The 22,499-nt window shown below is 39.2% G+C and overlaps 1 protein-coding gene across 1 annotated transcript in view; it reads left to right on the top strand.

Moving 5' to 3' along the window:
- The window catches only part of Tafa4 (TAFA chemokine like family member 4), a 105,605-nt gene extending 84,875 nt beyond the window's left edge, over positions 1–20,730 (top strand). Inside the window, exons 4-5 of the mRNA XM_042680109.1 lie at positions 12,693–12,817; positions 19,998–20,730. Coding sequence (XP_042536043.1) covers positions 12,693–12,817; positions 19,998–20,009 — 137 coding nt within the window. The 3' untranslated portion in view covers positions 20,010–20,730. The remainder of the gene's footprint in view (positions 1–12,692; positions 12,818–19,997) is intronic.
- Positions 20,731–22,499: the final 1,769 nt, after the last annotated feature.

Genomic DNA, 22,499 nt, shown 5'->3' with positions numbered 1-22,499 from the left:
AGATCTGTGGATGCTGAAGTTTCTACATAAAATGACATAGATTTTTGCATAGTACCTGTACATGTCCTCTAGATCACTTAAAATTGTATCTAGACTACTTACAGTAGTGAATACATGTAAATACTACACAGATAGTCTTACTGTATTATTAGGGATTTATGGCATTTATACATGTTTAGTACAGATGAAATTAAAAAGATTATTTTCTGGGGTAAATTGAATCCATGGACAGCGAGGTTGTGGATAAGAGGTCCATTGATGCTCAGGACTCAGCAGTGTGTGTGTGTGTGTGTGTGTGTGTGTGTGTGTGTGTGTGTGTGTGTGTGTGTGTGTGTTTGCTGGTCCTGGAGCCTGAACTCTGGGCCTGGGTGCTGTCCCTCAGCTCTTTGCTCAAGGCTAGTGTTCTACCACTTAAGCCAGCCACAGTGCTATTTCTAGCTTTTTCTGCTTATGTGGTGCTGAGGATTTGAACCCAGTGCCTCATGCATGCAAGGCAAGCACTCTACCACTGAGCCACCTTCCTAGCCCCTGTGTGGTATTTTAACCTTACACTTAGTGGGGATTTTGTTTGCTGGTGTGTGTGTGTGTGTGTGTGTGTGTGTGTGTGTGTATGCTGGTACTGGGGCTTGAACTCAGGGCCTGGACACCGTCCCTTGAGTGCCTGCCTTGAGTGAAAAATCTATCACTTGAGCTACAGCCTCACTTCTGGCTTTTTGGTGGTTGGAGAGAAGAGTCTTACAGACTTTCTTGTCTGGATTGACTTTAAAGTGAAATGCTCAGATCTCAGCTTCCTGTATAGCTAGGATTATAAGTACGAGCCACTGGTACCTTGCTGTTAATTGATTTTTGAGATAGGTTATCATGAGTTTGATAACCTCATCCTTCCAAGTGCCGGGATTGCAGCTGTGTACCACCGTGCCTGGCTTCATGCTTCGTGTGATATCTACTCTATTATTTCCAGTCTATCCTTTTAACAAATATTTCTAGGACACCTTTAGAGCAAAGTCCCTGAGAAGAGTTTGGGATCATGTATCATTCATTTGTATTCTCTAAGTCCCCTAGCAGGCTACTGTGCCAATAGCTAAACTCCATCTATGAATCGATGTTGATGGTTGTTGATGGAGGCCTGGGACTGGTTGGTTCCTTTTGATGCCGCTGGCATCTTCTAGCAGACACCTTGTTAGACACAAACATCTGTCCCCAGGGGAGCAATGCCCAGGCTTAGCTTCCAGCAGTCTCTCTGCAGTGGTGTGAAAACTCCCTGACAGACAACACTTGCAGCTGTGTGCAATGCACGTCTAAAGGTCAAGCAGTTAAGACATGAACAAGTCCTTAACTCCGTATCTTGTTGCTCAATCAGTGATAAGAGTGGACTTATATCCCTACACCCACACCTATGCACACACACCTTAGCTGTGTGGTCATAGGGGTGTGTTCGGAATATCAACCACCTTAAAAGCAGTAAATATAGTAAACACATCCTCAACTATTTTACCAGGAGTTCTTGGGGTTAAATGTACTTGGTTCAGCTACTATAAGGATAACACAGGACATCTCTAAACTATTACCTAAAATACCTACTGTGCTCCCCAGTAGTATCCCATAATGATAGATGATAACCTTTCTACAAGGCAGTATATAAATATTCATTTAGAAAGGCATAAGGCTAGATGAAGAACCTCATGTTAATTCAAGCAGTTTTTGCTCTTCTGTTACAGAAAACCCTTTCCCTTTTTAGAGCATTTTTTTTTGGATGTGGGGATTATCGATAAAGGATTGTGGACCTATAAAAGGAGATAAGAATCTTTCACATTAAAAAAAATGACATTTAAACACCAGTTTGCCAAGTTTCTATATCTCCAGTTGGGACAGTAGAATCTATTTATCTTTTCTGATAACTGATTCCCAATCATGCATATTCCATCTCCTTGCTGCATTGCCAATCAGTCCACATTTCCCCCATCCCTGCTGCTACCTCCACAGCCAGGGACCAACATTACATTTTACGGAGTTTACTCTTCCGAGTCTTTCATTTTTCCTGTGCTGTAGCCCAGATCTTCCTTCTGCACAATAGAACTTTTCAGTCTCATGCTGAAATCCATAGTCCAATGCCTTCCTGGGGTCTCGGAAACCTTGCATTGTCTTGTGTCATGACTCTACCTTTGCCAATCCACACTCTTTTTCCATTCCTTCTCACTTCTCATTTACTCTGTCCTTCACTCACTCTGTCATTTCTCCTCTTCTCCAGGACACGTATCTGGCCTGCTGAATTCCCATTCTGTTCTCCCCATCCTCTGTGTGTTCTTGTGTGACTCCATGTACCCAAGCCACGACACTTAATCACTGCAAAACTTGGTCAATGTCTTTGAATAGCTTGTGGATATGTATGGAGGGTTCTTACTTTGATCTCTCTGCTTTGGCTGACAACAAACTTGTTTTATTGTAACAGAGGATTCATATTCACTAATCACACATCACCCTCTCCAGATAACAACGGCATTTGCGTGGCTCTGCAAGCTTTAAATTTGTTCTAAAGGAACTTATGAAGCATCATATGGACTATTTTTATATCCTGCCTTCTTGAGAATCTTTAGGTAAAGAAGTTTTATAAGTCATGCTAGGCACTGGTGGCTCACACCTGTAAACCTAGCTACTAAGGAGGCTGAGATCTGAGGACTGCAGTTTGAAGCCAGCCCAGGAAGGAATGTCTATGAGACTCTTATCTCCAATTAAACACCCCAAAAAGTTGGAAGTGGAGTTATAGCTCAAGTAGTAGAGCACCAGCTTTGAGCAGAAAAACTAAGAGATAGTCTTCAGGCCCTAAGTTCATGCCCCATGACTGGTGTACACACACACACACACACACACACACACACACACACACACACACACACACGGTTAATAAGTAATGCTCTATAATATTCAGACTTTTGTTGTTACCTGGAAGTCACCAATAGAGAAATGACTACTATTGGCATCTTCATCTTAGTAAAGGAAATATGAATACTTACTCTTTACTAGCTTGCTTTAAATTATATATATGGGAAAAATCTCCTTTGGCCTCTACATTTGATTTCTTATATCTGTTTAGTCAATATTTATATGTATACTTGTGTATATTTGTGTATTTAGAGATAGATATGTCATTTGTATTTTAGTATGAATTATGGTATGAATCAATGTAAACTTGTGTTTGCCCAATTTCTTAGATCAATCTGCTTTATTGCTACCAGAACTATGTTGAACAGATCTCTGTGTCTTTTAAATTTGGCTTTTCAAGTGTTCCATAACAGTCCATGGAGTTGGATAGGCCATTCCTTTACTGATAAAAAATGTGGCTTTCCAAGTCTTTCCATTTCTTTACAAATAGCCCAACATCATTCTTTGTAATGGATGAGAAAATTCCATAGTCTATACTCAAATAATGTAAGTCCTTAGAAAGGCAAAATCAAAGTTCAGCAAAATAAAATACCAGGAAAGAAGCAGTACACAAAAGGGATGGGGTAGGGTCAAGGAAAAAATGAGTAGATAAATGAAGAGAAGAGAGCGAGAATGCAATTAAGAACCCAATGTATATCCTATAAAATAGAGCGAAGGAAGGGGTAGGTAAAGTAAGGATGGGTAAAAATGTTGAAAGGGGTGGCATTGACCAAGATATACTCATAACCTGCTTTGTTAAATGGCAACTCCTTTATACAATGGCTTATAGATAGTAGAGTACTACTGCTACTGCTACTACTACTACTACTAATGATAAAGAAAATGTGGTTGTGTTTGTGGTAAGGTACATGGACTTACAGTACTTTAATGTCATAGGATCAGTAGGAGATGGAGACCAAATTTTTGGCATCTGACCATAGCCAACCACGTCTATGAGACCTTTCTGCAACAAAGCAAATGTTCTCTCTCTGGATCCTTCTCTAGAGATGTCTCTGAAGACATATCTGATCTTGTAGGGAATGAGTTATGGTTATAAGGAGATGGTTATATCTGCACATAGTACATTGAACAAGTTTGGTAAATTGTTCAGACTGAAAGGAAAATTTAAGAATGGGAAATAAACATTAGAAGAATAATTCACCTAGTTTTCATTGTATTTCAAACCATAAATCATGATCTTACTGTGTTAAATCACATTCTTCGAGGAATCTTGTATCCTTCTTCAATTTTCTCAAATTCCTCCTCTTTTTTAATAATATAATAATACAGCTGTCAATGAAATAGAGCTGTCAATTAGAAAAAGATAGATCTGATGATGCATAGGTCAATGGTTAGTAGCAGCCTGTGACTAGAAGCTTCAGATTGCACAGTGCCGGGCAAGCTTTATGTACTGTGGCCCTTTAGGAGGACATTTATAGCATGAGAACCCTAGAAAGCCAGGCTTGTGAAGATACCATCCTCTCCTCCCACTCCATACCTAGCACTGCCTGGCAAACAGTCAGTGGCCAATAAATGTGCATTTGTTCCAAGTCACTGAGAAAGGGGTGGGAAGTGTAAGCTTTAGCGAGGATGTGTGTCTGTTTTTGTATCTCCCTGATCTTCTATTCCTTATATGAATGTTTCCACAAGGGCTTTTTAGCTCTCCCTGCTTAATCTTTATCCCATAATAATTATGCAGTATCACGCTATTAATTGGCATGTGGGAAGACCCATTCTCTGCAGATAGGTTCTTCTTATCTTATTTGTCAATGAGACTGGAGAGGATCTAAAATATCAAATTCACTGAATTTACATTTAAATTAAAACAAAGGCAAAAAGATGTTAGAGCAGGGCACTAATTAATATTGACATAGAAACTGGAATATCCTTTTACATTTTTTGGTTAATCTATACCACAGACACTTAGCTGGTGTTTTTCAGTCCGTGCTTTTTCATAAAAACACAGATTTTATTAGTTAAATAGAAAATTTAGCCATTTTCATCCCCCCACTCCCCCATTTTGGGTTATAATTAACTTATGAAAATCCCCACTGTGAGAATTATTGAAATGTAGGATCTTTATTATATGGTTAGGATGGGGAATTATATAGGTCTCTTGTGTCTGGAGCTTGAGAGAGAGAACTTTCCTTAGGTTATAGCATTCTTTCTTCTGAATCTGCAGCTGGTATCACCCAAGCTGGTCTGTGGCATGAGCAATATTCTCCACATTTATCAAAATACAGCTCTATAGAGATAATGCTGAATGGTTTTGTGATAAAGCAAGATAAATATGTAGTACAAGAAAGTTTAATTTAAATTGTCAAAATGAATGTATTCTAAACACTGGATTTAAAAGAGATTAATAAGACAAAAGATTTGAGATTGAAGGCAGTTACTTTTAAAGCTATATTGTTTATCTTCTGATCATGCCTCAATTTCTTCCACTTTCTTGAGATGTCAGAACTAGTTTAGTTAGGGAAGAGAGTTCCTGTTTGGACCTCCACCAGCTCTTAGAGCTTTATGGACTGTGGGATGAAACATAGGGTCTCTTCATATTGTATTTTCTCTGCCACTTAAAACAATTGTCTGAGAGTCAGTAGAGATTACTGGGTATTGGAAGGACCTGTGATTTGTATGTGTGGGTTCACTCATCAAGGTCTACAAGAGCACCCAGTGTCTATCCTGGATACTGAGGGAATGGGGGAATGAAGTCCAACGTTTATGGAGCCTACTAGGAGACAGAGTCAAACTTCATACCTTTAGGACTTCAGATCAGAGATGGGCTTCAGAGACAGTGTGTCTGGATTTCCTAGGTAGAAGAAGATAAGAAGGTGGAGAGAATTAGAGTATGTGCACAGGGCAAACTTGGGCATGTGCTTCCTGCAAAATGGTAGACACAAGATTCAAGAAGTAATTAGAATTCAAGAAGTAATTTTCTTCTGAGAATCTGCAGTTTAATAGTGGGTTGATAGTACACCAATAATAAAGACAAGCGGTGTAGAGACAATGTTCCTATAGACCATCTTAGGATTTATAAGAAGGACAACTGTGATCCTTTCACCCTTAATTTTATAGTGAGCCCAGGACTAGCTAGGATTTGTGTGTTAGAGCAAGCAGATGCATGGAAATTTTAGAATTGTGAAATTGCCCATGGTAGGGGCAAAAACAAACGTTTGGAGTAAGGTAATGACATTTACTATGAATTAGAATTCTTTTCCTAAGCCAAATGTCTAAGTAGGTCTTCAAAGTATCACTCCAATGTTTTTGTCTGATGACACTTGAGAAAGAGTTTACTGGCATGTATTATGTGGAGGCCAGGGATGCTGCTAAACATCTTACGATACACTGGAAAGACTCTGTAATAAAGAAGAATTAATTGGCTCCAAATGTCAGTAATATTGAGGGTTTCTGGATAAACTCGGGTGATGCTGGATTTTGCATTAAAGAAAATGAGGCACTGAGATCACAAAACCTTTGTTACTGACATACCAACTCATTCAGGACTTTGTGCTTTGTGGAAGTAACAATGAACAAATAAATGAGATTGCTTCAAAATATTAGTTCTTTGATCCTATATTTGTTAGACAGCTCAAGCCAGTGTAGTTTCTTTCCTTGAAATAATAATAGAAAAGTTAATAAATGCCTTCCTTTTGTTGTTGTTCTGGTCCTGGGGCTTTAACTCAGGGCCTGGGTGCTGGCTGTCTTTGAACATATTTGCTCAAGGCTAGTGCTCTACCACTTGAACCACAGCCCCAGTTCTGGCTTTTTGGTGACTAAATGGAGATAAGAGTCTCACAGATTTTCTTGACTCAGCTGGCTTTGAACTGTGATCCTCAGATCTCAGCCTCCCGAACAGCTAGGATTAAAGGCATGAGAAGCTCATACCTTCATTTTTAAAGAACACAGTGAGCATGCTGAAATAATGGTGATTTTTAAACCAAATAACTAAAGATACATTGAAATCTCAGCGGATACCCTAAGAAGAGATTTTGTTAATCTTTCTCTCCATACTTAAAGGATAAAACACTCTTTTTGTTTTGGGGCGTGTGAATACCTTACCTGTGTAAATACAACTGAACAAATTCAACAAATATCAGACAAACTCTTGAAAATTGAGTCTAAAATTGTTAGTCAATTTGAAGGTGGGCTTATGTGAATGGTAAAACAAATACTGTATACAATCTCTGTTAGATGTAATGGAATAGGACTTATACAATAGAGAGTTTAAAAAGCTAAGCATACAAATGGTGGGACAAAGGGTAAACTAATTCAACAGTGATACTCACTAGACACTATGAAGGAAATGAACTATATAACTTGGGGCGGGTAGGGAGTTGGAAGGAAAGTAGGGGGAGAAAATGAGGGAGGGGGAGACATTGTTCAAAAAGAAATGTACTCATTACTTGATTTATGCAACTGTAACCCCTTTGTATATCACCTTTTCAATAAAAAAGCTAAGTACATAGAATTTGTTCCTAACCACCCTTCCCTGTCTTTATTAATTTTCTTCCCTTCTCCATAAAACTGGAAATTTGTTATGGGTTGGCAGCTTGAAAATGGTATATTTTATATGTTTTCCTAAGTCGAGAAGGCGTGGAGCTTTTAAAAAGAATTTTATTGTAAAAATAGCAGTGACAAAGCACTTTCTCATTTAAGGTGTATGATGACATTTTGTCACAGGAAGGCAAGATACCCCGCCTGCAACTTTTCCTACAGAGATAGGGCTCAGGCACGTGGGAGATGTGTCAACAGTTGTTTTAATAGACTCCTATTTTTTTTCCCTCCTCCTTTGTTCCAGCTTGTTGGGTCAGTCTGCACTTGGGGCTTTGACTTCCCAGTGTTTAATCGGCTCATTTCCTTCAGGTTCAACCCTCAAGTGGTTATTAAGGGTTGTCTAAGGACTGGCAGCAAATTTAACTCATAAAGGCATCTGGCGCTGGCATTGTGGCGGGTCTTGTTCCCTCTCTCCTTGCTGAAAGAACATTTGCTATGACTTCTTTCTCATAATAAACATTGTATCTGTTATTGGGGCACCTTACTCACTGAACTCTTCCACAAGAATATAAAAGGGACTGTTCGTCTTTGTGCAAACAGAACTATTTTAAATTTCAGAGCACCTTGCCATTTAAGGGGGATGGTTGTGCATAGCTGCCTTTAGAAGAAAAATAACCCTCCCATTTTTTTTCAGTTAAATGAAGGAAAACTGATAAACTGAAGGGAAACTGATAAACAGGTTCAAAAGAACTTGATCTTATGTTTCCTTCTGTCCTATAGAACTTCTTTCAAAGAATGTTCGTGGGTTGGAAGAATCAATATTGTTCAAATATCTATACCTGCGCACTTAAGCATTGCAGCGCTGCTCACAATAGCCAAGTTGTGGAAACAGCTCAGCTACCCTGCAGTAGATGAAAGGGATTAAGAAGGCTGTAGGGCCAAGATAGAGAGTATTGATGTACATTCTCCAGTCACCAGGAAACACATATGGGAAATATCATAGTAATTCCATTAATCTGTATGATAACCATTGGAAAAGGATATGCCTTGCACTGTACCTGCCCCCCCCCCCCCCCCAGCTCCATCCTCCCTGATCTACCACGGCCGGCCCCACCTCAGCTCCTATCTGATTTCACTTACCCTCAATGGGCCTTCTCTTTAGCATTCTTTCTGTGCTGAGCTCTGCTGTGAGTTCATCTACTTCCAAGTTACTTTTTCTGGACCATCATTTCCCCTGTCCTGCTGTACCATGTGACCCAGGCAGATTCCAGGGCTCCTGCGGGTTTCTTCCCATTTCCCCTCCGTTGAAGGCTATCCCGTGCCTCCGCGATGATGTCTCCAGCCACCTGGATCTGCTGGCTTTCCCAGGGGCCACTCACTGACCCACTGTTCCATGTGTTTTCTCTTGGTCAGACCACGAGCCACCTTTCAAGGCTTCTTTTCAAGGTCCCACTGAGTCCTATATCTTCCCAGAGGATTAACTTCAGTTGTAACTATGTGTAAATATAACTGTGCTTCATGAACAGTACTTCAAATTGAGGGCTGGGAAATAGCCATTTGGGACCAAACCAATGCATTAAAAAAATGATGATGATTAGCATGGGGAGGGTAAAAAGGCTCCACTCAGCACTTACCAATCCGAATGATTAATTCTATTAGAAGAGGGGGTTCTGAAGTCTTCATGCATGGGAGAGATGGGAATGCTCCCAGTGCTGAGTATCTGTGTACCAGAGTTTGTACCCACAAATAATGAGTAAAACAAGAACTTTCACAAGGTGTAATGAGATGGAAATGTTCACCACTTGGATCTGACCATTACATTCTGCACACATGTATCAAGTTGCCATACCATGCCCATAAACTTATAATTTTGATTATACAATAAATACATTATTGCATGCTGTAGTGTTATAGCAAGGTTAGTGGGCAGAGAGGAAGAGATTTCAGATTCTACTACTTCATTCTTAGTATATCAGTTTCACAAGAAGCACTATTGGTACCTTTTGCTACATCTGATGGACATTTAGACAGCTCTGTGCAGTTAGTTGCAAGATGCAATTGTTATGGTATTTGCAGCTAAAAAGAAGATAACATTTAAGCCTGGTGCTGGTGACTCACACCTGTAATCTTAGCTACTCAGGAGGCTGAGATCTGAGGAATGTGGAAAGTCCATGAGATCCTTATCTCCAATTAACCACCATAAAACCAGAAGTGGCTCTGTGTTCAAGTGGTAGAGCACTGGCCTTGAGCTGAAGAGCTGAGGGACAATGCCCAGGCCTAGTAGTTCAAGCCCCACAACTGACTGTATATATATATATATATATATATATATATATATATATATATATATATACATATATATATATATATACACACATATACATATATATATATGTCTCTATATATGTACATTTGTATATATACATATATATAACTTTTATAGGGTTTCGTGGTCATCAACTCCACTTCAGTAAGTCTTTAACAAAACAAGTAACCCATTAGGCAACAAACCTTTCTAGGTCTAGGCAAGTAATGTACCCAAGTCAGTTCTTGTGATGTTGATATGTACCATCAGCTAGTAGCTGCGGTTAAAAGGTGGAAGTATGTGTTTAAAGCTTAACATATCATATCTGACTGCCTCCCTTTGAATGCTTGTTTGACTGCCTCTGAACTCCATGACCTTGCCTGCATCCCTTCAGACCTCTCTGGATTTCAGGTTTTTCATCTGTGTGAAAGAAAGGAGAATAAAATCTCAGGATTGTTGTAAAATCTAAATTAGACAAGATAGGGAAGGCAATTCACAAGGTGCCTGTGTTCAGTGATAAAAATGATCTTAGGACTTGTAGATCTGTGCTTGAACTTGACTTTCAGATTTCACGGCAATGGTGGTCTCGGTCAAATCAGTCGGGAGTTTTTCTGGAAAGGAAACATGATGTCATGCTCTCTGTAGAGAATAATTAACTACTTGCTTTCCATGTTGGATGCTTTGTTATTTCTTCCTCTTCCCTAATTGCTCTAGTTAGGACTTCCTTTGACTAGGTTGCTTTGAAGTGGGTAGAGTGGACCATCTTGCTCTTTCACAGAGCTTTGAGCTTGTCACTGTCAGTATGAAGTTAGCTGTGGCTTGCCACACACCAGCTTTTAGTATGCTGAAGCACATTCCTTCTATCCCTAATTTGTTAAGAGACATGAAAGGCTTTTCAGTTTTATTGAATTCTTTCTATGCATCTGTTGAAATGATCACGATTTTTTTTTATCATTTTATTCTGTTAATGGAATAGATCATATTAATTGCATGTGTTGAACCATCTTCTATATCCCACAGATAAATCCTATAAGATTGTGGTACATAATTCTTCTGACATCCCATTAAAGTTGACTTGCTGGTATTTTGTCAAGGGTTATACTTATATCTAGTGGAGATATTGGCCTGTAATTTTTCTTTTCTTGTAGCTTTCTGTCTGACATTGTTAGGAGACTAATGCTGGTTTCATAAAATGAGATTGTAAGTGTTCTTTTCTCATTGCTGTGTTGGAAGCATTCAAGAGCTGTTGCTATTGAATTCAGTAAAGTTTCCAGATACAAATTCAAAATACAAAGATGAGTTGTAAAAAAAAATATGTATTTACTGTACTACCAAACAAGTATTGGAAAAAGAGTTAAAAAGATCCCCTTTAAGATACAATAAAAATGAATAACACACTTTGGAATAAGTCTAACCAAGGAGGTGGATCGTTTGTAAAATGAAAATGACAAGATATCTATGTTCACAGATTCTATGTGAACCACAAAAGAATCTAAGTGGGTAAAGGAATTTTGAGCAAGAAGAACAAAGCTAGAGATACCAATCTCTAAAACAAACTACGTTACAAAGCTACAGTAATCAAAACAGAATGGGTTCAGCATCAAAAGTGACAGTCCAGAAATAAACCAATGTATTTACCTTCAAGCCATGACAAAATGTAAGACAATTCATCTCTTCCATAAATGCTGCTAGGAAAAGTCATTATCCACATGCAAAAGAATGAAATTGGATCTGTATCTTACATCATATACATAGAATAATGCAAAACTGGTCAAAGACTTAGATGTCATCCTTGAAACGGTGAAATTCCTAAAAGAAATCATAGGGAAAAAGTTCTGGGTCTTTGTGTTGGCCATGTTTTCTTTTGCATATGGTACCTACAGCACATGCAACAAAAGTAAAAGAAGCGAAAGTGTGCTAAACGAAAGAGCATCAGCACAGCAGAAAATGGAAAGAATGGGAGAAAGTATTTACAAATCATAGTTCTTTAAAGGGTTTATACTCAAAATATACTCAAAAAACTTAACAGCAAAACCCTAAAACCTAATCTTAAAATATAGGCACTGGAAGCCAGGCACTCCGGTTTACCTGGTAACCCCAGGTATTTGGGAGGCACAGATTAAGAGGATTTCATTTTGAGGTTGGACACAACAAAAAGCATCAAGACTCTATGTGAAAAAATTACCTAAAGGAAAAATGGCTGGTGTATGTGGCTCAAGTGATAGATCCCTTGCATAGCAAGTGCAAGATCTTGAGTTCAAACCCTAGTCTTGTTCCCCAACCAAACTACTACTACTACTACTACTACTACTACTACTACTACTACTGATAATAATGATAATAACCTGAGTCCACATTTTGCTCAAAGAAGGTATACAGATGTCCAACCACTGAAGCATGTATCTATTTTTATCAGTTCCTTTATTGAAGAAATTGAAGTTAAGGAAAGTTAGTTGCATGTAATTTTTTTTGTCGGTTGTGGGAGGCTGAACTCTGGCCCTGGGCATTGTCCCTCAACTCTTCAGCAAAAGACTAGTGCCCTACCACTTGAGCCACACCACTAATTCCGGCTTTTTTCTGCTTATGTGGTGCTGAGGAATCGAACCCAGGGTCTCATGCATGAGAGGCAAGCACTCTACCACTGAGCCACCTTCCCAGCCCTTCATGTAATTACACACACACACACACACACACACACACACACACACACACACACACACACACACACACACACACACACACACACACAGTAGCCCAACTAGAGTCAAACCCCACAAGCCTTGCACACAGCTTTAGCTCCCACCAATTGTGTAATAAACAGGCAGCCAACTGTGAAGAGGAAATACTTTGTAGAATGTGGCTGAGTGTATTCTTTTAATTTATTTAGGTCAAAGTAACTCCAGCTGTGTTGACCTTTGTTTGGGTCTCTCAGTGGAGGAAGACTCAGAGTCACGATTTGGTCTTTGTTTTCCAGCCTCCATTGTGATTCAGAAATGGTGGTGTCACATGGAACCCTGCTTGGAGGGTGAGGACTGTAAGGTGCTGCCAGATTACTCAGGTTGGTCCTGCAGCAGTGGCAATAAAGTCAAAACCACAAAGGCAAGTATGGACCACATACAGCTGTAGTTACAACTGCAGTACATTGTTTCTTGTGTGTGTGGTGGGGGGGGAGGGGTTCCCACCTTGATTTTATTCTGCCATCCAAAGAAAACATTATTTTGTGTTGATAAGCCTGCTGGGGAAGTGCCACCTTACGGTTTTAGCCTTTCAGAAAAACTCATTCCTTCCCTTGGCCCCCTGCCCATAAAGCCCTATCAGGTTTTATAGAGTGATGATTTGGTGAGTAAACTCTTGTTTGAGGCAGGGACATTAAATTCGTTGTGCTTCTTCATGAGTCTGATTTAATGTAGGAGTTTCAGAGTTGACAGAACAGTGTTTCAAAACACCCTGGCAAGAATCCACACAGAGATGATTTACTCAACTAGAAATACCTGTTGTCTTAAAGGAGATGTGAGACTCAGGATGGGAGCCTTCAACTGTGCGAAGTCAACAGTTTTCTTCCCCTTTCTGGTTCTCCTTATGTCCGACAGGTACCATTAGCTACACAGTCCTTCAGCTAGAAAGCCAACTGTGAACCACTTGATTACTTTATCCTTGGGATTTTTTTTTTTTTAATTACTAAATCCTTTTGTGGCTGTTCATCCCAACTTGGAACTTCCAAGGTCATCTGCCATCTTGGTTGGTTTAAGTTAATCTTTTTCCAGTCCAAACTCTAGATGAGGAGTATAATAGTTTTTTTTTTGAGATATCAGTCCTACCGTTACAAATTTTCCAGTAGTTTTCATTGGCTCTTTGGCCTGCCGCCAGCCTTTCTGATCTAATGGCCCCTGGACCTCTCTATGATGAGTTTCCAATGATGCACTTTAGACTGTATCCTTCTCTTGTTCTTTCCCGAGTAGACTTTTTCCTCTTACTCCTAGCTTTCTGTATAATGGTGGAACTGGCATCTGTCTATCTATTTATCTTGATCAGCCTAGTGCCAATTGAAAGCTTCATAGTAGCTAGTACTTGGAGAGAAATTAATGACAAAGTTCATTTTGAGATTATTTGAGTTGGGCATATTGAACTAGAGAAACTCTTGGGTTCTGATTGCTTTCTGAGCTTTTCCCCTGAGGAATATGATAAACAGTGACCAGCTTCTTACCTTTCCTATGTCTTTCCCTTTATGAATATTTTGCAACAATAAACACTAAAAGTTCTCATTCACTTTCTACCACCAAAGTCCAATGCAGGCCAGTTAAAACCAAATCCTAAATGTGTAATTTGTATGTAGATATAGTGCTGCTAATACAATAAAATGCAAAATATAAAATGAATTTCTACTTAAATGAAATTTTTAGCTGATATTTTATATCCAACATAGTCACTGGAATAGGAAGTCAATCAATTAGTTCCTTATTGTCTAGTCAAAGCCCTACATCATTTTCAACATTTGTGCTTATCAACAAACTTTTCCTATAATGTCAGACCCCAAATTCTTGAACAATCATGAATAAAAGGCATTCATAGCAAAGATTGCATCTGTCCAAATGCAAATCAACTTGTCCAGATTTTACTTTCCCTGAATGATATTCTATCAAACGATTTCTATAGCACTTGTATTTGGCATACGTCATCTTGCAATGATTGAAAATATTCAGGAGCATGTATGTAGATTACATGTAACTACAATGTCCCTTTATAGAAAGAACTTGAGCTTATATAGATTTTGGAGAATCCTGGAACCAGTTCTCTATGAATACCAAGGGACAGCAGTGTACTTTTTTGCCCAGGGAAGTGGAAATCATGGAAGTATTTAGCAAGGAGATTATTAACACTCCCCTCATCTCTACCCAATGTCCAGCTAAACCAATCTCCAGGAACTCCCATGCTACATACCCAGCATGTTTGCAAGAAATACCAGCCTCAAGATTATTCTTTTGTTTTGTTTTTTGGGTCCGGTCGTGGGGCCTGAACTCTGGGTCTGGGTGCTGTCCCTCAGCTCTTCAGCTCAAGGCTAACGCTCTACCACTTGAGCCACAGCACCACTTCCAGCTTTTTTCTTTTTGCTTATGTGGTGCTGGGAATTGAACCCAGGGCCTCAGGCATGCAAGGCAGCGCTCTACCACTGAGCCATCTTCCCAGCCCCCAGCCTCAAGATTATTCTATCCCTGCTTCTGGTTCCTTCTAGTCATTTTCTTCTAAGTCCTTTCCAAATAAAATTATTAAAGTCTCCAGTGAGGTAAGCTCTTAGATAATATCTATCAGTGATAAAAAATTTCTTTTATTGTATTTCTTGGACCAAGGAATAACATTTTGAAAGATTAAATTTATATTGATTTATAGCTATAAATGTAAACAACACCGTGAGCAGAAGTCAACTGTGTTCTAGAAAAGAATGCATCTAAGTGGCTCTCTTGATAGCTCAGTTTTTTGCCTTTCTTTCTATAAGTAGCTAGAGAGGGAATTAGCAAGACGCAAACCTTTAGGGGCACTTTGGCTCTGGGTTTTGGGGATATGTTTGCTGTAGCTAAATCCTCAATGGTAGTGACATTTTATTTAGTGCACGGAAAAGTTGTACAACATAATACAGTTCCCCAGGCCATCATGATACTTGGACTGCTATTTTTCCTTCCCCCTAGTAATATGCCACCCTAGAATAATCTTGAAGCCATAAAACGTTGTTTACTTTATGAATCCAAGTCAATGTGACTTGAACCACATAAAACATTTTATGTCTGTTTTGGATCATCTGCACATAGAGTAAATTCATTTGTGGAGCCTAGACTGCTTTCCAAGGGGTGGATGGCATTCTAGAAGCTGTATATTTGTTGGGAAATCCACCTTGACCCTTATACCTGAGGAGAGAAGGCAGGACTATAAAGATGGAGCAACTACCTCTCTGGAGGAGATATAAGCCTGTTACAAAAATAGTTTCCTTAAAGAGTACGTGCACAATGGCATAAAAACCGCAGAAAGGCTAACAAAGAAAAGTCAGAGCTCTCCCAGCAAGCCACCTATGTCAGAATATTTATTTTCCATTTAAATGCAAATAGGAAAAGAGTTAGCACTCAACTTGAGATATTAATGGTCTCAGATGAAGATATGAAAATAAGAGAATAGGCAATTCTCTAAGCAGCTATCTTTCTCAGGTACAAAAGAATACCATGGAGATTATTCTACCTGTAAGTAAGTTGTTCAGGGTCTCCAGAGACAATGCAGCCACTACTTCTGGTGGGAAAAATCTAAATCCTGCCTCAAATCTCCTTTTCTGAATTTCCCTGTGCTGATTCTGTGTGTTTCTTCTCAGCAATAAAACCAAGCATTGGTGAGGGCATTTTTTTTTTGTTGCTGTTTCACAAAAGATGCAAAATTGTTAAATCTGGAGAAATTCTGTGTTAACAATCCTGTTCTTTAAAACCACTACTAAGGGGGAAGGTGTATGCATTTAGAGTAGTCATTCCCGACTACTCTAGTTTTCTCCAGAGTGGACATTTGGCTATATGTGACAACATTTTTGTGTTGTCCCACACTGAGGTGGAGAGAGAATGCTGGGAATCAGATCTTCTTAACCATGGGGATAGTTTTACCCCAAGTGAAGAATTACTTTACTCCAAATGTTAGTAGTGACCAGATTGAGAAATGAGTGCTTAGAGAATTGTGTATTAACTTTTTTTAAAAAAAATATTTCTTTTTTTTAAATAATAAGTTTTTTCTTAATTGTGAAAATACCATACAGAGGGGTTAAAATTACACTAGCAAGGTAATGAGTACATTTCTTATCAGCTCAGGAATGAGACAAGGATGTCCACTCTCTCCACTTCTCTTCAATTTAGTATTAGAATGCCTAGATATAGCAATAAGACAAGATGCCAACATAAAAGGGATATGCCAAATAGGGATAGATGAAGTAAAACTCTCCCTCTTTGCAGATGACATGATCTTGTATTTAAAGAATCCCATGCACTCCACTCCCAAATTACTCGAGCGGATTCAAAACTTTGGCAAAGTAGCAGGGTATAAAATTAACCCTCAAAAATCAATGGCTTTTCTGTATGCCAACAATGAGAAAAGTGTGGCTGAAATCAGGAAAGCAACTCCATTCGTAATAGCCCCACAAAAAAATAAAATACCTAAGAATTAACTTGACCAAAGAAGTGAAGGACCTCTACAATGAAAACTTTAAAACCCTGAAAAAGGAAATCAAAGCAGAACTTAGAAAGTAGAAAAACCTCCCATGCTCCTGGATTGGAAGGATCAGCATCGTGAAAATGGCAATACTTCCCAAGGCTATCTAAAAAAATTATTTCTTTGCAAGCTTCCTATCTGATTCTTTCACTTTATTTTGTTCTTCAGATTTTCTAATACATGTCTACAAAGTTTCCTGTATTTCTTTGGAAACTCTAAGAGAAATGAGTTAGGAATGGAAGCAACATAAATTTTCTCAAACTTCAGGACACTTCGATGTTGTTTATCTCTGATGGATTATATAAGAGCATTAGCCTTTGAGATGAACCTAAGTAAGAACAGAGACACAAACAGAGCCTTAAACATAACTCAAACACAAGTTTAAACAAGCAAGTTTTCTCTTTAACTGTCCTTCACATCTCAAGTCCTATCTAGTATCTTCCTCAAGTGGCTCCTTAATTGGTGCCTTTTTCTCTCTGTCTCCTGGAGTCCTGCCATGGGTCTTTGTAATAATAATTTCATGGTGTCATGGTTACAGGACACTCATCATAAGGATTTGTTAATAACACAAGCTGTGTTAAATCTGGCATGGTGCTGAGCAAACATGCTTTAAAATGTCCTAAAGAGGCCAGGTGCAATGGCTCAAGACTGTCATCCCAACTACTTGGGAGGCAGAGACTGAGGATTGAACTTGAAGGCCAGCCCAGGTTTAAAAAGTTTGGGAGACTTCAAATCAATCAATGACTGGGGCATAGTGATCAGCCTGGGCATCAGGCAAGACCCTGCTTCGAAAATAACTGATGCCCGTGGCATAGCTCAATGGATAGGGCACCTGCCTAGCAGGCAGGAGGTTCTGAGTTCAATCTCTAGTGCTGAAAAAAACATGTCTTTAGGATTGTGGCAAATGGGCAATATGAGGAAGCTACTAATCTACCCACTCTCCCACCTGCTGGTACCCTGCTGGGCTTTTATCCTTTTCTTCCTCCTTATTTCCTTCCCCGATGAGGTATCACCAATGGACATCCATTAGTCACTGCCACACAGTATAATCGCCTTGTACCGACCTCTCTGTCAGTTACCTCTTAGCCTATGCCCATTCTATGATGTTGTTGCGCTTCATTCTCGTCTAAAATTCCTCTTGCTTGTCGGAGGCCTTTGCCCTAAGGCATTATCTTCCCTGACCCTTAGGGTCAGGGCACAATCTTCAGGGGAGTAGAGATTGTTTTGGCACGTTAGTAACCCTGCATCCATCAAAATTCAGAAATAGCAAGGAAATCATCCATATGTAGTAGGCATAGTAATAATTTTGAAGGAAAATAAATCAGAAAGCATCTTATCTCACTCATGGCCTTGTTTTCTGAAATGAGTGGGACACACAAAATGAGCCACCTCAGATGAAATATTTTTTGAAAATTACACCCTAGGGTGTCGAGATTGATACCTGGCTGTAAATGCTTTTAGGATATATACAGATGCACAATCCAGCTAGAAGCAGCAAACATGAAATAACTACCATTTCCTGGGTGCTCTCTATACGACAGGCACTGAGCCATGCAATTCAATTCGTGTATTTCCTTCGCTCCAGCCAAAGCAGACAGATGCTTTCATCTCTGGTTTGTACCCATGACATCTAAGCAAGGAGATACAATGTGTCCATTTCAACCTCACCACTAGATGCTCAGGCCATTGATCTTTCCGTTGGCCTTGTTTGTTTGTTTAATTTACATCCTCATATTATCTTCTCACATATTCATTTATCTGTCCTTACCCCCTTCCTCAGAAATAGCAGTGATTGCAGAACACTGGAGGCTCATGCCTGTAATCTTAGATACTCAGGAGGCTGAGAGTTGAGGACTGCAGCTCGAAGCCAGACCAGTTAGGAAAGTCTGTGAGACTCTTACCTCTTTCTTGTTTTCGGATTGCAAAGGAAAACATGCCCAAAGGCTCTCAGAGTGAAGAATTAGGCACCTGGCTTTGTATTTGGTGAGGTTATAGAAATCCCACAAGATTAGGTATGTTCATTGATTCATGCTGAGCACACTTTGTTAATAGCACTGCGGAGTTTTCCGAAGGAATACTGATTAAAATCATTGTACATGGTGATCAAAATGTACCTTTCTAATGCATTTAATCCACTTTTAAAAGTGAAAGTTACTTTAGAAAGTCTATTGTATGGAGTGGAACTCTATAATCCATGGAGAAGGGTTGAATTTTGCAGCTTTAAAGATGTAGGCTTATGGTAGGAGATGAGAAAAGTTCTCAGATTAGTTAATACAGTAGCTCAAGCAACAAAAATAGCATAATATTACAATACATCTATGAAAATATTTTCAAAATTGCTGGGCACCAGTGTCTCACACCTATAATCTTTGCTACTCAGAAGGCTGAGGTCTGAGAATTGCCTTCTGAAGTCAGCTTAGGTGGGGAAAAAGTCCATGAGACTCTTATCTCCAAATAATGAGCAAAAAGTCAAGTGGAGCTATGGCTCAATTGATAGAGAACCAGCCTTGATAAACAACTACTACTACTAAGGGACAGTGTCCAGGCCTTGAGTTCAAGCCCCAGTACCAGCACATACACAAAAATTAAAAACAGATTGAATTATTTTGTAGCATGGTCATGTGTCTGCTCTTGGGCAGAAGCTGAAATGGCTTCTCTGTAAAGATGAAATTGAGTCATCTTATTAGCTCTGTGGACTGAAAGTCATTGTAGCGAGTACTCAACTCTGCCTTTACACCGTAACTCTAATGAAGCATCCTCAAATCCCCTCTCCCCCCAAAAAGGTCCAGAAAGTGGAGCAGTGGCTGAAAGTGGTAGAGTGCTAGCTTCGAAGAAAAGAAGCTCAGGGACAATGTCCTGAGTTCAAGCTGCAAGACCAACACACAAACCAAGAGCAGTCAGCAAATCATGAAGAGTCAATTTGCTGTAGCTGGTTACTGATAAACTACATACAAATGACACAGATAAGGACTATATGGTTCTCATGGCAGAAAGGGTTTTTTTTTTGTTGTTGGGGTTAGAATACTCACTCACTTAATTTGTTTTTTTTTAGGTGACACGGTAGCAGAGAGAGAGAAAGAGACAGAGAGAGACGTGCTTTATCCTCGAGAGGCGTTGGGATACAGACCTGTCTGGTGTAGAACACCATCCAGGCAGGAAATTGTCTTGGCTTTCAGCAAATTCACGTTTGTAGTTTGTGCACCATGAGAAGTGGCATCCACCCAGCTGCCCTCTTTGCTTCATGATTTGATTACGGAGAAATACAACCACTAGCTGCCACACGGTTCAAGTTTTATCTGGATTCCAAAGGAAATACCTCTAAGAAATCCCTGGGGAAGCAGAGATGTCAAAACTGAACACGAGGAACATTTCGGTCTTCAGTTTCTTTTTCTGCCTTTATCAAGGGACAGGGACATATGTTTCATAGGGTTCTTCTTTCAGCTTTTCTTTTAGCCATTGTATGAAAGTGGTTTTAAGGAGGTCTAAATAACAAAAGCTTCTGGAAAACATAATTACAGAGGTTGAGTACTAAACCCCAGGGAAGCAGCGAAGAATATTTATTTTATGAACCACGAAGAACAGAAGGTTTCACTGGGGTTCCTTGGTGCACATTTGTACTTTTACTTTTGAGAATTAAAAAAAAGTTTACTGAAGTTTCATTGACAGGTTAGCAGAAATTAAAAAGAGGCTACTCCCCCCGCCATGCCCAATGCTCTTGAGTTCCAAGGAAGCAAATTGGCTGCAGTGTTTCATAACCAAAGCTCTATTGTGACACACACACTAAGGAAATAAAACATGTTGGGATAAAGTCACGTTGGTAAACCATTAAAGGGTGATTCTTATAACCAGCTTATTGTCAGTTCTAAGAAAATAATTTGTTAGCTCCTACTCAGGAGAAGTCTTTAAATGCAGAATTTGTACATGATCATTGCTTTCATCTTGACTTAGTTCTTTCCCTCCTCACTTGACACTTCCCTGACTTCCTTCAACGTAAGTAAACCTGCAGTCACCTTCCCTCACTTTGGTTCAATGATTTCATGGCTTTTGTCATGCATGTTAATATACATGTCAGTGTAAACGAATGTTCAAAAATGCCAAAAAAATGCCAGGTGCTGGTAGCTCATGCTTGTAATCCTGAGATTACAAGGTTACAAGGTTGAGATCTAAGAATTGTGATTCAAAGCCAGCAGGAACAGGAAACTCCATGAGACTTTTATTTCCAATTAACCACCAAAAAACATCTGGCAGTGGAGCTGTGGCTCAGGTGGTAGAGCACCTTTTGAGCACAAAAGGTCAGAGACAGTGCCTCGGCCTTGAGTTTAAGCCTCCAGATTGGCACACACAGACATATAGACTAACACAGACAGACAAACAGGCAGAAACATATATATATATATACACACACACACACACACACACACACACACACACACACATACACACACACACACATACAGCCAAAAACTGTTTATTACTAATATTAGTCCTTTTACAATTATTAAGGAAGAAATCAATATTATAATAATGATTTGATTTGATTTTTCCAGAAGGAATAGAAAAAGAATCATGGTCCACCTGTTCCCCGAAGTTTTCTATTTGACTTGCTGAATGCCTACCAGAATTGTTACAATAGTATAAGTTAAAAAATTATTCTGTCGATGGCATATTAGTTTATATGCTAATGTTATATCTTAAGATTTGGTGCTAAACATCCTATGCTTGAAGATTTATAAATACATAAAACAAGTCATTTGTGAAGTAACACTTATGTTTGGGGAATATAACTATATGACAAAATTGGTACTTATGTTACTGGTTTTGTTTCTCTTCCCAACCTGTGTAACATTGAGCATTCAAAAAAATCTAGTGAAGATCTGTTAGGTTAATCTCATTCTTGATGTGTTAGGGATATATTCAGCTACTTTTGGGTAAGGTTTTTTTTTTTCCACTGTCAGAGACTTAAAAAAATATAAGGAGCTATTGTAGTACATGAAACAATGCCTTAGTGTCTGGCTTGCACATCAGATCTTGTACATGAAATATAATCAAGCAACAAAGACTTCACCTTGAGGAACATTTTTAGGGAGTAAACGACTTGCAGGGAATAAATGCTCCATTTGGGAAAATGGCAGGTTTCCAAGCTGCCATTTCACCCAATATTGCTTCAAAGCATACTATTTTACCTAGTCAAAAGGGACTCCTGAAATGGGGCTTTCTTTGAGAAGCATTTTAATGTGATCATTCCTATTCCTCTCCTGTACTTTTGCAGAATTTGAAATAAAGATGCCAAGAGGGTTGTGAGGATATGAGTCGCGTTAGGCTCTCTCTGGCTGCGACGCTCGGGACATACTCGATTCTTTATATCTTAAACCACACAACTGCTCCCCTAGTAGTGTAGATGTAGCCTGGGTCTCTCTAACTGTACCAGTCATCGCACAGATTTTATAGCTCTTCTTCATGTCCACAGTGCTCTTCAAAACTATAGATACCTTTATATGGAAGGAAAAACAATGGATGTTCACACATTTAACTCCGATAAACATTTAATGAGCCT

Source organism: Dipodomys spectabilis, unplaced genomic scaffold (assembly GCF_019054845.1).
Source record: "Dipodomys spectabilis isolate Male_0828 unplaced genomic scaffold, ASM1905484v1 ptg000054l, whole genome shotgun sequence".
Classification (NCBI taxonomy): domain Eukaryota; kingdom Metazoa; phylum Chordata; class Mammalia; order Rodentia; family Heteromyidae; genus Dipodomys; species Dipodomys spectabilis.
Note: the sequence above shows the minus strand (reverse complement) of the source record. Positions and strands in the feature narration are given on the sequence as shown.